This window comes from Littorina saxatilis, linkage group LG12 (assembly GCF_037325665.1).
Source record: "Littorina saxatilis isolate snail1 linkage group LG12, US_GU_Lsax_2.0, whole genome shotgun sequence".
Lineage (NCBI taxonomy): Eukaryota > Metazoa > Mollusca > Gastropoda > Littorinimorpha > Littorinidae > Littorina > Littorina saxatilis.
In genome coordinates this window covers 83,906,081-83,921,816 of record NC_090256.1, presented here as the reverse complement: position 1 = coordinate 83,921,816, position 15,736 = coordinate 83,906,081, and the positions used below count along the sequence as shown (strand labels likewise).

The window sequence follows — 15,736 nt, the reverse complement described above, 5'->3', positions numbered from 1 at the left end:
GGCTCTCTTGATGAAAACATCTGTTTTCACTCAGTCTCACCTATAACCTGTCATGAGAGGGTGATTGATCCTGAGGGTGGCCTCTTATCACAGGTACCACTGTAGTATGCTCATTACTTTTTTCAATATACCAGCTACAATTGAATCCCCTTTTAAGACACCCATCTATTTAAAGATCGCATTTTTTAAGATAAATTTATAAATTCTGTAAATTTATCTCCCTTTTGAAGTACTAAAAGTGGGTTTCCATTGTAGACAGGTAGCCATACTCCACCGTTGGGAGATTTGCATGCAGATGGTTTTTTCTGTGTTTTTTCTTCGTCTTTTTCTCTCTTCTGCAATTACCTGATTCTGTTCGGAAAACATTTTGAAAAGTTGATGATGTCTTGTCATGTGTCAATACAAATTTGATCAGTCCTTTCATGAATGTGAACAGATTAAAGACTGAGGGCTACCATTCTGATGCCAAGGAACTCAGTGAACTGATTACTGAAATCTGGTTATTGTAAGAAATGCCAAGAGTGCGAACAGGCTCCTTCGTTCTGAGGAAGCACAGGCATCCAAAGTGGATTTCCCTTTCCCCTATCTTATTGCTGTATAATGCAATAGATGTAACCGGTTACTGAACCATAACTGGTTCTTTTGTTTGAAGGGGAACAAATCCCCAGTATGACCTTGAACAGAACGGTCAGGTCAAACGTTCATTACATGACCCACCAGCAAGCTTGCCTTCATTGAGGACTTTATCTTCATCAGTTTCGTCTTCCACGTTTCCCTTTTGATTGCTTTTATTAGCAGTGTCCTCAGTGACGTCATTCCCATCCGTCACAGCTTCAATGATGTCGTCGGTCTCACCAGTGACGTCATTCAGACTAATGGCTGCCATGTCAGAAATCAGCTGAGAGTTTCTGTCTACCAGACGAACCACGTCTTGTCTGCAGGACTCCAGAAGGTGGCGCTTAAACTTTCTCTGCACTCTTGCTGGGTCGGTTCTTTGCAGCTGCCGTCGGATTTCCGGTTGCATGGTCTTCTGGGAGAAACCGCAAGAGTAGAACATGGTCTCCAACTTCCGTCTCCTGTCGGACATGCGCTGAGGGGGAAGTTTCAAGGTACGGAAATTGTCAATGCTGTATTTGTCTCGAAGGACCGTCTGAAATGCCTGAAACACAATCGACCGGTTAGGGAACAAATAAATGTGTAGGTCTTGGAAAGCGCAACCAGAAATCAAACGACCATCAATACATTGGAGAATACACCCCCTTTGTTTTTTGTTCAGTGAGATTGTCACGATGACACTGTCACCAGAAACGGAGTGATATATTGTTTTATCGTTGGCCCCGTAATGAATCAATCTTCAAGCCCTATCAGGCAGCAGCAGCCATAGCCAGCACACTCTACAAAATCATAGTGCCACAATTCTGCGATAGTGCATCTTTTTTGAACTCATTTGTTAATTTTAAAATTAGCCAGATGACTGGGGGGGGGGGGGGGGGGGGTTAATGTTTAGCTGACTGAACCCAAAACTTGCTGGCTGACAAAAGATGAACTTACCTGCAGGAACCTATGAACACCGTCCATCTACTCCAAGACTGCCCACTGCAGGAGGATGCGAGGCATAGCCAAGACACCCCCCCCCCCCTTTCTCTTCAGAAGAAACTGTTGAGCGACCTGACAGGTCTGAGGAAAACAGCACCCGTTTTTTTCTCGACACATGAGTGTACGTAAAAAAGGAGCGAAAGAAGAAGACTTACCTGCAGGTCTTTGAGTTGCTTCTGCATCTTCTCCAGCTGCCTGTTCTGAGTGTTGTCAGCCACTCGCCGGTGTCTCTCCATCACACGAGTTACCTTTCCTAGCCTCAGTTGCTCCCCTTCGTTCACATTTTTGGCCCTTTCCCGCGTGGCAGCGCTGATCTTCAACATGGCGTTGTACACGGTTCCTTGTCCCACGGGGGTGTTGTTCACGTCCCGGACCAGTTGCCTGTTGGTTGCTTGAGGCATTTTGGAAAAAAAATTGGCCTCGAATGGTCTTTTAAGAAATGCCCTGCAGTTTGTTGACTTCCAGCCTACAGACTGTACTCGTTAGAATTGGCCTCTGCAGTTTTTTGACTTCCAGCCTACAGACTGTACTCGTTAGAATTGGCCTCTGCAGTTTTTTGACTTCCAGCCTACAGACTGTACTCGTTAGAATTGGCCTCTGCAGTTTTTTGACTTCCAGCCTACAGACTGTACTCGTTAGAATTGGCCTCTGCAGTTTTTTGACTTCCAGCCTACAGACTGTACTCGTTAGAATTGGCCTCTGCAGTTTTTTGACTTCCAGCCTACAGACTGTACTCGTTAGAATTGGCCTCTGCAGTTTTTTGACTTCCAGCCTACAGACTGTACTCGTTAGAATTGGCCTCTGTGTTTTGCACGTGCATTTTCAATTCACAATTGACACCATGTCCAGATGAATGTTTTTCTTCGATGTTGGTCGTAGTCGTATTACCTTTTCTTCACAAAACATCAGACATTCAGAATCCATTGCCATAAACATCCAAGGACTCCTAAGAACGCTCAGTGAAATCCACAATCCGTTTACAAGCGAGCATACAATGAGCCTACCTCATCAGACATAAAGTTGTAATAAAAACATACGCGTATTATTATGTAGCTGCCTCAGTTTTTCAGATATTTGGGTCACAATCGAGGCATCGCTATACGTTCAGTTGTTTGGTATCTATATCGGAGAAGACGTTCACGTACATTTTCAGTCGATCCAGAATCAAAAGTTGGAATTTCATCCCACCATGATCATATCCTTATTTTTTTCCAAGTATTAGCGTTCCAACTTGCAAAAATAAGAAAGCCAGAGCTTACACTTTGAGGCACTTTCTGCCTTTGAGACGCTTTGGTGAAAATAATTGACTCTCTAGGCGCGACAGAAGCAAGCAGACGTTGGACTCACCGCTTTTTGATCGTGTTTATATTTGGATGGTGCCAGATTGTGATTTTCACGAAACAGTCGCACTGACCTTCTGTGTCCATTGAAACGTACCCCCTTCTGGCCACCAACATTTGGATGTCATTTCCATGTTACGATTAAACTCGGTGGTCTGACTTCACCTTAAAGTTAATGGTTCTTTTATCAACCATAGATTACAGCCGACTTTCAGAATGGCCGTTCGTTTCATTCATACATGAGTCTATCCATCAGTTGAAAGTCAATAAGCTTCTTCGGGAAACGATAACAGAGCAGTTCAGTCAATGTATAATCACTGTCGTGATGGGTTGTGTTGACCGTGGAACAAAGTTGGTGCCAAATAGATTTTGGGTTTATATTATATGGTGGGGAAACTTGCGGCCAAAAACTTGAAAGAAGTTCCCGTGGCTCTTTGACATACGTCTTTTGTGTCGTAGCTGTTTTGTTTTGGTTACCTGACTTTTGATGTGATGAAAAATTAAACACTCCCTTCTTTTCCATTCCATTATATTTTGTACGGAAAAGATTAACATTTTCTTCTGGTTTACGTCAGTGTAGAGTATTTGTTGGCAACGTTAGGCTATTGAATTTTCTGGGCCCTTTTTCGCACTGGATAATGACTTAATGATATACGACACCGACCAACAAACCGTGCGTTTTTGTTCGATCTCTTGGTGTGTCATCTTCAAAGTCCATTTATGCAAATGTGGATCCCGCAGTGGGGCACTGCGGTTATGAAATTAAAGGCCCCTCCTGTTTTTGGAACCGCAGGAGCTTTCTAGTTTGCTGTTAGGTAGATTTTTGGTTCCTCTTTCCTGTCATGCTCTCTTTTTCTTCATGAATTCTTTTCTTTTTTCTGCCTTCTTGCTCATTCACCTGTATTTTTTCCGGGGATCTCTTCTCTTGCCGCTTGTCTCGCGATTCATGTATGGTTTGGTCTGTTAGTGTTCTGGTGTGGGTCCGGCAGTGGATGGGTTGGGCCTATTTTGACATGCTGGAGGCTGGTAATCTTCCAGTGGGTGTTGATTTGGTTTTACTAGAGCCTGCTGGGACACGAGTGGTGGGTTGGTGCATTTGTAAACAGGAATCGCTTGACAAGTGGCCCCCTTCTTCCCCCCTTCCTCGTCCTGATATGGCTCTGCGTAGTCGGCTGGACGTTAAGCAACAAATAAACAAACAAAACAAACAAAATGCAAATGTGGAAAAATTAAAATAACATTTTACCGAATAGAGTTTAATATGCTGACTATTGAAATGAGATAATTTAAGAATTCAGTTTAAAAAAATGCGTAGGTGCATGAATGAGTCGTCTTACGAATTTATTCCTTCTATATATATATATATATATACGACTTGTGTCTGTCTGTGTGTGTGTGTCTCTGTGTGTGTGTGTGTGTGTGTGTGTGTGTGTGTGTGTGTGTGTGTGTGTTCGCGATGCACGGCCAAAGTTCTCGGTGGATCTGCTTCAAATTTGGCGGGCATATTCAGGTAGACCCCGGACACAACCTGGTCGATGAGAATTTTCAACACGTGCTCTCAGCGCGCAGCGCTGAACCGATTTTGGTTTTTCTGTTCATCTTCCCAGATCCATTCCCAGTAACTCTTCCTTATCTTCTCCAGTGTTTTGCGTTTATCTCCCTTCCTTCGTGTGGCGTCAATCCATATTCCCGTTACTATTTTTAGAAGGTCACTGTCCACAACGCTCAATCCATATTCCCGTTACTATTTTTAGAAGTTTTCCTTCGTGTGGCGTCACTCGCGTACGGTGCGCCACTCACCCGGCCGGCGAAGCCGGCGTACGGTGCGCCACTCACCCGGCGAAGCCGGGCCGGGTACGGCGGAGCCGGGTATTTAGCTCTACAGACTACTTCTTCCCGGCGAAGCCGGTTACCCGGCGAAGCGGGTATTTATCTAGTATCGCAATAAATTAACAACTCTCACAAATCCGTCCAAAAAAAATATCACAAAAAGAGGACGTTTTTGAAGCAAAAATGAGATGAGTTTGACATTTCCGGAGGCTTACTTAGATTTTCAACGGTTCCATTTTAAATTTTACAACAATCAACCCCTACGTGAAGTAAGCCCACACAACATAATACCCAACATTTAAAGAAATTACATCTAACAATGTCTGTGTGCACTGATCGTATAATTATAATTTAGTGAAAAAAGACATGTTTTGTTAGGCAACATCTAAGGTAAGAGCGCGCGTGCGTGTGTGTCCATGTGTGTTTGCCGTGTGTGTGTGTGTGTGTGTGTGAGTGCGTGCGTACGTACGCGTGCATGTGTGTGTGTGCAGTGTGTGTGTTGCTGGGTCTACATCGCTGATACTGGGCAAATTACACCACCACTCGATCAGTTCGCATACGATAACTGTTACACATCCACGGCGGGGGCACATGGCACGAGACTGTGATCTTGAAGAGCTACGTCACAGTAATGGAAACAATAAATCATTATTTGACTACTGCCAAAGCTGATGTTTTTGCCCCCTTCTTTTTTCTAGGGGGGGATAACCGCGATTCATTAATGTTGAAAGCGACCTTGTGAAATGATTTATTTTGTTTCAGCTTCTCTTTTGAGGATATACCTAACACGAAGGAGGTTTGTCGACGTTGATCTTGATGACCAAGTCACACCAATATTAGGAAAGTTACATGTAAGATCACCGTCAGGCTCTGAATAACTGGAAGGTCCCACATAGACAGTGTCAGTTGGTATGTAGTGCATTTAACTAAGCTTGCTTCATATTGACTGGGGCGTTCTGATAACCCAATGATAACATATTCAAATTCATGATATTGAGCAACATAGTGAAATACACTGTAAGTATTTCGTTACTGAACACGTGCTGGTTATATTTAGTGCGTTAGTGAAATGCAAAGTGCGATGAAATGCGATACTCGCAACACAGTCAGTGAACTAATGATAAAGTGTTGAAGAAACTGTCCGACTTTATAAACTGTTTACCGTTTAGATAACACTCGCCGGTTGCATGTAGGCCTACATTTTTGCTTAGCGGGCAAACAATATTTGTGACCACAGATAAAAGGGTCAGTTTAGAGAGGGTTTGGGGTACAATTACGGTAAGCTCCTTTTGTGTCAGTTTAATTTAAATAATTGTAGGTGGCAGTGGTCTTCATTTATATTTTGTTGTTGCTGTCCCAGTTCTTCTTCAAAGCAAACACAGTTCTTTTTATTATTTAAGATGATCAATTAGATGAGGATGGTGATAATGACGGTGCTATTGATTTCCATTACGGTTTGAGACTGCGTCACAGGGCAGCGCTCTACGCTTACTGTCATAATATATCCTGGCGTCAACCAAGCCCGAGAACTGCTGCACCTGCGGTGTTTGCCAGGTAGTTGCTTGTTAGTGCAACCTGGTCACCCTCAAAGTCGCATTCGTGAAGGGAATGACACTCGGCTGTGTGGTACATGTACCGGCCTTCCCATTGGAATCATAGCAATTCCACGCTGAGTAGGAGCTGGCCGTAACCCGAAAAACCAACATGACTGACTCTGATGGGATTCGAACCCACGACCTCCCGACTCGCAACCATATGCGCTAACCACTGCGCTATTTAAAAAAAATTAATTGCCTTTGTAAATGACCCGAAGATGCAGTCGATCAAAGTTGTCCTTTGTACCCGATTTTATAATTTTTTTATTTTCTTTTTCAAATACCTTTTATTTTGCCTAGCTTAACTTTGCGTATGCTATCTGCTGAATGCTTGTGTTCGAAGTCAAGTTATTTAAACCTGACATATCCCTTAAAGGCACAGTTTTGTCCGCGTAAACAATTCGGCTGACCACATCATGACATGAGATCTGGCAATGCTTTTATATCGGATAAGGATAAGGCCATCCCACGACTTGGGCACAAGAACAACACAACACCTTGAGAAACTGATTCATAAAAAAAGTCCAGCTCTGTACTGCGAGGAGTCTGCATGTCGATTGTAGGTATGTGTCCAAACGGAGGGATGGTCTTTGTGATATTGCTCGCATCAGGTGGTGTTAACTTTCAACACTCCGTCAAATTACAGATATTGATAAATAACAATTCCTTGACCATCGACCAAATGATCTGAAGGACTGTCTTTTTTTGTTTGTTTTCCCCCTCATGCAACTGTGTGTGTGTGTGTATGTCGGTGTGTGTGTGTGTGTGTGTGCGTGCGTGCCGCGTGAATGCGTGCGTGCGGGCGTGCGTGAGGGAGTACGTGCGTGCGTGAGAGAGAGAGAGAGAGAGAGAGAGAGAGAGAGAGAGAGAGAGAGAGAGAGAGAGAATGTTGCACAACCTAGTTGTAATGCGCTCTATGTTAAGCAAACAATTATTATCTCGTAATTTTTGCTTGACTCTGGCCTTCGCATTAGTACACGGGTTCTCATTATCCGCAGGGATTTATTTTTTGGCCTTCGGTGATTGTGTCAATGATCTAAAAGTACTTTTGAAAAAAGGATACCTGTCTAGTCTAGATTATAAAGTGCAAGACTCCAGGGGAGAAGGAGAGAGAGAGGGGGGGAGTTCGTGGGAAATATATAGCGTCTCAAAGGCGGGGATGGGAGGGGAAGGGGGCAGAGGGGGGAGGTGGAGTCCCACTGTACGTTTTTGTGAAGAAAAATGGAGGAGGATGTTTTGCTGAGGTGTGGAACGTCACCATGACAGTTACCAAAAGGGATGAAAATTCTTATCTAGAAATCAGGGATTCCCGAATTTAGAATGTATTTCTTAAATGAGCTTCGGTTTTTTTTCTTTTTGTTTCAACTCATTTAGGTTGTACAAGTCACAGAGCAAAACCAAAAAAATGTCGAGCCACAGTCAAATTATCCTGATTTCGAACATTCTGATTCGTCAGTTTTGTACTTCTACAGTCGAACTTGTCCATAACGACCACCTGAGGGACTACCCCAAAGTGGTCTTCATGGACAGGTGTTCATTATCAAGAGGTGGTCGCTAGGGCAGGTTCGACGGTAGGAATGATCTATGAAGACCTAATGGAACAATGCTTTTCGGGTGTGCGGTGGGTGGGGACGAAAGAGGGGGGGGGGGGGGCGACGGCGGAAAGACAAAAGGCTAGTTATCTCCAATAAAGATTTACAGTCCTACTCACACACTCTTCCTCGTGGATGCACGTCTGAGTCTACATCTTCCCTTTTTTTTTACATTTAGTCAAGTTTTGATTAAATGTTTTAACACAGACAGGGAATCGAGACGAGGGTCGTGGTGTATGTGTGTGTGTGTGTGTGTGTGTGTGTGTGTGTGTGTGTGTGTGTGTGTGTCTGTTTTTTTGGTGTTAATCTGTTACTTTGATGCGGACAGCTTGACTAAATGTTGTTATATCGCTTCACGCGACTTTTTTAATTTTTTTTTTTATCTCACCCCCAGTCAGCAACAGAGAGCCCGCATGGGTGTCAAAGTTATCCACTGTATCAGCCTATTGTATCTCTCCCCCAGTCAGCAACAGAGAGCCGCATGGGTGTCAAATTTATCCACTGTATCAGCCTATTGTATCTCTCCCCCAGTCAGCAACAGAGAGCCGCATGGGTGTCAAAGTTATCCACTGTATCAGCCTATTGTATCTCTCCCCCAGTCAGCAACAGAGAGCCGCATGGGTGTCAAAGTTATCCACTGTATCAGCCTATTGTATCTCTCCCCCAGTCAGCAACAGAGAGCCCGCATGGGTGTCAAAGTTATCCACTGTATCCGCCTATTGTATCTCTCCCCCAGTCAGCAACAGAGAGCCGCATGGGTGTCAAAGTTATCCACTGTATCAGCCTATTGTATCTCTCCCCCAGTCAGCAACAGAGAGCCCGCATGGGTGTCAAAGTTATCCACTGTATCAGCCTATTGTATCTCTCCCCCAGTCAGCAACAGAGAGCCGCATGGGTGTCAAAGTTATCCACTGTATCAGCCTATTGTATCTCTCCCCCAGTCAGCAACAGAGAGCCCGCATGGGTGTCAAAGTTATCCACTGTATCCGCCTATTGTATCTCTCCCCCAGTCAGCAACAGAGAGCCGCATGGGTGTCAAAGTTATCCACTGTATCAGCGTATTCTTGCATCCACACAAACAACGGACACAGTTGATAAGAAAAAATCAGTGACTGACAATGGACTGTCATGATCTTGTATGAACTTTGGGCCTTGCATTGTGTCTGTATCCGCCTGTGTTGCTGCAAATGTAACGAACTAGATATGGATTACGGGTGAGAACTGAAATACAGTGGAACCCCCCTTTTATGACCTAAAACATCTGAGAAAACCAGGTGTTAGAAGGAAGGCAGTCTTAAAACGAAGGTACATTTACAGAGCGGGTTATGAACAGAAAGTCTGAGAAAACAAGATCTTACACTGGGGAGGGATTCTTAAATGGGGGAGGGGGGGGGGGGGTGTCTTAATAGGGGGGTTTCACTGCACGCGAGTGAGTCGTTATGATAAAGCAGAGTCATCGCTATAAGCGATAGGGGTAGGTAATCGATAGGGACGGATAGGTGTGGTAACTATAAGCTGGTGTGCGCAACTGGCCAAGAAACACCTGTAACTAAGAATGAAAAAGAGACATGCTGTGCAAGCCTTGTACATGAACATGTTATATCGACATTGCTGAGTGAGTCCCAAGTTACAACCAATTATTTTATAATCTAAGTGGGTCCCAAAATAACATCGGTCACTCTTAAGTCTGTGCCACAATAGGAACAATCAGTCCCAAAGTGGGAACTTTCAGTCTGAATCGGTCCAAAAATGCAAATAATAATTCCCAAAGTGCGAGCAATGTGTCCTAAGTCGGTCCCAAAGTGCGAAATTTCATTCCTAAAATGCGAACAATCAGTCTAAGTCGGTCCCCACACACGAACAAGAAGTCCAAATGTCATGAATCACACTAAGCCCAATGAAGCGAGGTAGGAATTAGAAGCAATTACAAAGCATAGCGTTGTGTTCTCAAAGAGTACTTTTAGACTAACTCTTGTCTCTCAGAACTTGTGTTGTGTTTTAGTGAAGAGGACGTTGTGCGTATGGGCTCAGGTAAAAGCTTTGAAACCAAATGCAGGTCTTTTAAACTCTTGAGCTTAAACTGATAGAACATACTTTTCGCGAATAATGTTTGAATAAAACGAAGAATTAGAGCTAAAATTCGACACTTTTTACTACTCACCGAGAGCAAAGAAAGAAAACATTTTTGGAGTGTCGGGTCACTCTTGGGTGGCAGAAACTACCTTTTAAGTCTTACTATTTTCTGAAACGCCGCGGTGTCCTACAACTTTAGGCCAAGGACATAGGGGCAGCTTCATTCTTTCGCAAGAGTGATCCACGCTGTAGTAGCGCAGATAACTAAACAGTAAAGTGTTTTTCGGTAGATGTGATGCTTAATGCTACACGGTACGTACGTAAGAATTTTTTTTTAATAAATAAAATAAAAATGCAAACAAACAGACAAACAACTATAATAATTGTCCCCAGTATTGTACCGTCTCGACATTGCAGTGTATCAGAAAAAAAAATCAAAGGTAGATTTTTTTGTTTTTTTGTTTTTCATTTTCATTACTTTATTGTCCCATCGCTGGGAAATTCGGGTCGCTTCCTCCCAGTGGAAAACTAGCAGCAACGGAGTCGCGCTACCCAGGTGTCTGCGTGTTTAGGTGTATTCAGCCACCTGCACTTATGGCAGAATGACCAAGGTCTTTTACGTGCCATTGTGATGACACGGGGGTGGGACATGGCTTCCGTCTCTGGGTCTGCACATAAAGTTGTCCCGGCCCGAATTCGAACCTGCGACCTTCCGATCACAAGTCCAGTGCTCTACCAACTGAGCTACCGGGCCCCAGATCGATGAAAGAATTCGTTTCACATTAAACAAACTCAGCGGTGTGAACTGAAACAATAGAACACAAGCCAGCAGAGAAACTTGCTCCTCTAACAAAAAAGATAAATAAGCATAAATGCGTTGAAAATAGACAATACAAGTTAATTTAATTCACTCGCCGGGACACAAAAACAAACTGATAGTCCAGGTCCCTGGCTTTTAACACCTCGATTAATTGAATCTGACAACAGATGGCGTTCACTAACCCTGATTTAAAAAGAACGGGAAAGAAAAATGGAAAGTGGCAGAGAAAAATTATTATGATTATGGTAGGTGTAAAAATGTGTGTATAGATTGTTTGTACTTGTTCAAATGGAAAATACATGTATCAGCATGTACCACAAAATCAACGTCCTGACTGCTACCTGTGGCAAAGTGAAAATATTTAGACGAATATATTGTCCCCGCAAATTGACACTCGTGCATGGAGACGGGCGAAATGACCTAGTGAATAAAACGCCGGTGTAACACGAAATTTTTACTCCACGAAAAATTTACTCCGCAGTAAATATTTCGTACGAAATTCTTACTCAGAGTACACTTTTCGTACGAGAAAAGAACTCCCCAAGGCACGAAAAAATTACTCCCTCCACGAAATTTGTACTCCCCATTTTTTTTACTTCCAGTAAAAATCTCGTACGCAAAAAATTTCGTACTCGTACGCATTTAATGGGATGCGGGCGAAGGGATAATGCCAATAAGTGATCTCGCGCACACGAATGTCGCGCTACCCTCCTTCCACCCCTTCCACCACCAAGACTAACAAGGGGACAAGGGAGTAAACATTTCGTACACCTGGCATGGGAGGTTAAATTGCTCGTGTTGGGGTGAAGTAATTTATTCGTTATTTATTCGTCAGGGGAGTAACATTTTTGTACGAAATGTTTACTCGGAACTCACCTGTCTTGGGGAGTAATTTTCACGTGCAATGGGGGAGTGCTTTTTTCGTAAAGGGAGTAACCTTTTCGTACGAAATGTTTACTCCGGAGTAAAAATCTCGTGGGAGTAATTTTCTCGTGTTACACCGGCCTCCCAAGCGGAAGGTCGTGGGTTCAAACTCCGGCCGCGCCTGGTGGGTTAAGACGGTGTGGACCTTTTTCCGATCTCCCAGGTCAAATTATGTGCAGACCTGCTAGTGCCTTATCCCCCTTCGTGTGTACACGCAAGCACAAAACCAAGTGCGCACGGAAAAGTTCCTGTAATCCATGTCAGAGTTCGGTGGGTTATAGAAACACGAACATTACCAGCATGCATCCCCCGAAAACGGCGTATGGATGCCTGAAATGGCGGGGTAAAAACAGTCATGCACGTGAAAACCGTGGTAGTTTCATCCCATGAACGAAGAAGAAAACACTCGTGGCCTTTGAAAAATGATTTACACTAAAGTTCTCACTCTGCTTAGAAAGCACACAGGCTTTTTTGTGTGTGTTTGTGTGTGTACGTGTGCAAGGGCGGATCTGGGGGGGGGGGGGGTTTACACGGGTTACGTAACCCACCCCCCCACCCCCCAAATTATTGGCTCAGGATGCACCAGATAGCTCTATTTTGCTTCTTTGGATAAAAAAAAATCCCGGGGGAGCATGCCCCCGGACCCCCCTAGAGGCTTAGGCGCCCTCGGCGCCGTCAACTTGTATCTTCACAGTCATTTTGTAACCCCCCCCTCCAAAGTGAATTGATCCGCCCTTGGTGAGTGTGTGTGTGTGCGCGCGCGCGTGCGTGTGTGTGTTGTGTGTGTGTGTGTATGTGTATGTGTATGTGTGTGTATATGTGTGTGTGTATGTATATGTATATGTGTATGTGTATGTGTGTGTATATGTGTGTGTGTATGTATATGTGTGTGTGTGTGTATGTGTGCGCGCGCGCGTGTGTGTGTTGTGTGGGTGTTTGTGTGTGTTTGGGTTATCAATTACAAACAAAAATCGACTCAAACGGAACGCAAGCAGGCTAAATATTTCTGGCACGAGTCCTACACTAGTGGAAGGATGTTCTCATCTCATACAAAACCGGCACGGTTGGCCTAGTGGTAAGGCGTCCGCCCCGTGATCGGGAGGTCGTGGGTTCGAACCCCGGCCGGGTCATACCTAAGACTTTAAAATTGGCAATCTAGTGGCTGCTCCGCCTGGCGTCTGGCATTATGGGGTTAGTGCTAGGACTGGTTGGTCCGGTGTCAGAATAATGTGACTGGGTGAGACATGAAGCCTGTGCTGCGACTTCTGGCTTGTGTGTGGCGCACGTTATATGTCAAAGCAGCACCGCCCTGATATGGCCCTTCGTGGTCGGCTGGGCGTGCAAACAAACAAACGGAAAAAATCTCATACAAAAGTCAGGCAAATCTGTTGCAGCTTACGTGATCGTTGTCGCTAGAACACAATACATAGGCTACAAGGGCCGAAAGCAGATTCTTTAACAAAAATATAAAGGATGGAAATAAAATTCTAAATTACACAGTAACAGCAGTAGGTGGCAGCTCGAACCCGTTAAGTCTGTCGCTCTCAGTTACTACATACAATTATTTGCATGAAGTTCACAGTTGTACAATTTGTTGAATTTTTTCTTATGTTATTTATGTTGTGTTTGTGAGATGCAGCCTACAGGATAACAAGGGCTCAGGCTGATTCTTTATGAAGCCAAGCTAATGTAGTTGTTTTTAGTCCTATAGCAAGTTCGGTGGGATGAATACAAAACAATCTGTTGGACTGAATTAACGGTTTTCTGGGGTTTTTTTTGGTGTTAAACGCGTGTGGCCGGGTTGTACACGTGTAGGAATGTGTTGTATGTATGCACAAGCGGTGTGTGTGTGTGTGTGTGTGTGTGTGTGTGTGTGTGTGTGTGTGAGTGTGTGTATTCTTCTCTACCATCACCTCAACGTCTGCGGCCGTTGGTGTTTTTAAAGAATGACGAACAATTACTTGGCCTCAAAAGCATCGAGTCGAGTCATGGAAGCGCGCATTCATGCTTGAAGTGTTATTAAACCACACGGTCACACACACACACACACACACACACACACACACACACACACACACACACACAGCTCAAATGCTTGATGATGATGACATGAAAGCACACACACCGAACAACGCAATGACTGAAAACAATCGTATTGTTATTTTATTCTTTATAACATAGGCAATTAAAAAGAAATATAGAATGGCACACACACAAGCACACAGCCACAGACACAGACACACACACACACACTCGTGTGTATCGCCCAGTCAGTTGAGGAATATGTCATTCGTGATAAGACTTTGTAGGACATTTTACTTAGGCTGATCTGTTGCATTGCATGGGTTCCGGGCTTAAAAAAAAAAGAGAGAACAAAAAATTATTAGAAAAAATAAAATGAAGAAAAAATGAAGGCTCAGATTGCACCAGATTGCTCCATTTTCTTGATTTGTATCAACATTTTCCGGTGGGGCATGCCCCCGAACCCCCCTAGGAGGCGGCCTTTGTCTTCTGAATGACGGTTTTGGAAGGTAGTTGGGTAATTCGCTGGCTCAGGTTGCACTAGATCGGTCAATTTTGCTTGTTTTCATCCAAATGTGTCTTCTTAATTTTACTTTTTTGAAGGTGTATTAGGGGAAGTTTCTTGGTTCAGATTGCACCAGATTGCTCCATTTGTGCGCCCTTACTCCCTACAAGAAATGTGGAACCCCTCCCCCTTAAAAATGATGTGATCCGCCTCTGTGTGTGTGTGTGTGTGTTTGTGTGTGTGTGTGTGTGTGTGTGTGTGTGTGTCTGTCTGCCTGCCGGTGGTGTGTGTGTGTAGGTGGGTGGGTGTGTGTGTACTTACTCACTACATTGACAATTTTTAACTGACACCTACTGATCTGATAGGCCGCCTAGTCGATTGAACCTGAGCAACCGATAAACTTGTTTATCACACGACGAATAATCATATGTCAATGACATGACTGATGTTACTACACCTGACCTCGACATAACCCTTTGTACACTGACAATTACTGTTGCCATTGTTTTTGAGAGAGTCAAACGCGGGCACTCCAAATTAGTTCTCGAGAGGAAAGTTTTGCACGCAGAGACATTTATGGTATAATTCTTGTGGGGGATTTTTTTTCTTCTAATCAACGAGAAGACTTTTGAAAGTACAGTTTGCATGATTTTCAAACGGTTTTCGAAATAAGAGATAAATGAACAGAGTTTCAAATCAAGTTTTGGGGTTATGGGCATCTCAGAGAAATCTACTGATTTCATGTGCAGAGATGTTTCAGTGGCGTTCACAGGCGGCGAAACGCCTAAACTTATTTGAAATCGCCGAAAACTGTGCCGTCATTTCGGCAGAGATGCCGAACTTTATCACCGCGGGAGAAAGGTGGCGTCAGGGCCTTAGGCATCTGCAAACCCCGAAACGTAACAAAATAATAGCACGCATTAGAGTTAATGAGAATTGTTTTATGATTTTCACTTGGAAGTTACAATCCCAATTGAAGTTTAAATCCCCTTGACAGCATCAGGCGGTTCTTTATTCTTTTGGTTCCTTTTCTTCTTCTTCACCTAATTTCTTTGGCCGCATCTTCCATGAGTGTACATGTACTTGTTAGTTTGGACGAGTGGGATTTTACGTGTATGGCTCATTTTCCTCTTCCATTTTAGCATCAGACAATAATATAGTATACGTTGCATGATGCAAACATACCTATGGCACAACACAAATCTCTAGCCTCCCTCTCTGAGATGCGTTTGAAGACAGACTGTTAAAAGAGAATAAATGTATGTACATAATTATGATAGAATATTGATGTATGAATTGAAGAAATGTATAAGAACACAAGAATGTATGAATGACAAAGAACAAATGTTTATTTTTGAATGTTTTATGTATGTTTTATTACGGACACAAAAGCTCAGCAATGCAATTTCTCTTTTAGAGATTAATAAAGTTATTGTATT

The 15,736-nt window shown here is 43.6% G+C and overlaps 3 protein-coding genes across 3 annotated transcripts in view; all 3 read right to left on the bottom strand.

Annotated features, from left to right (window-relative positions):
* LOC138982996 (eukaryotic translation initiation factor 2-alpha kinase 3-like) overlaps nucleotides 1–15,736 on the bottom strand; it is a 387,290-nt gene that overhangs the window by 203,070 nt on the left and 168,484 nt on the right. The window lies entirely within an intron of this gene.
* Nucleotides 1–15,736, bottom strand: part of LOC138982991 (uncharacterized) — a 135,257-nt gene that overhangs the window by 5,355 nt on the left and 114,166 nt on the right. The window lies entirely within an intron of this gene.
* On the bottom strand, nucleotides 94–3,791 carry LOC138982987 (uncharacterized). The gene is made up of 2 exons (XM_070356376.1): nucleotides 1,752–3,791; nucleotides 94–1,159 (listed from the first exon to the last, which is right to left on the bottom strand). Exons 1-2 carry the CDS (start codon nucleotides 1,995–1,997, stop codon nucleotides 689–691), a joined length of 717 nt encoding a protein of 238 aa, XP_070212477.1. The 5' UTR covers nucleotides 1,998–3,791; the 3' UTR covers nucleotides 94–688.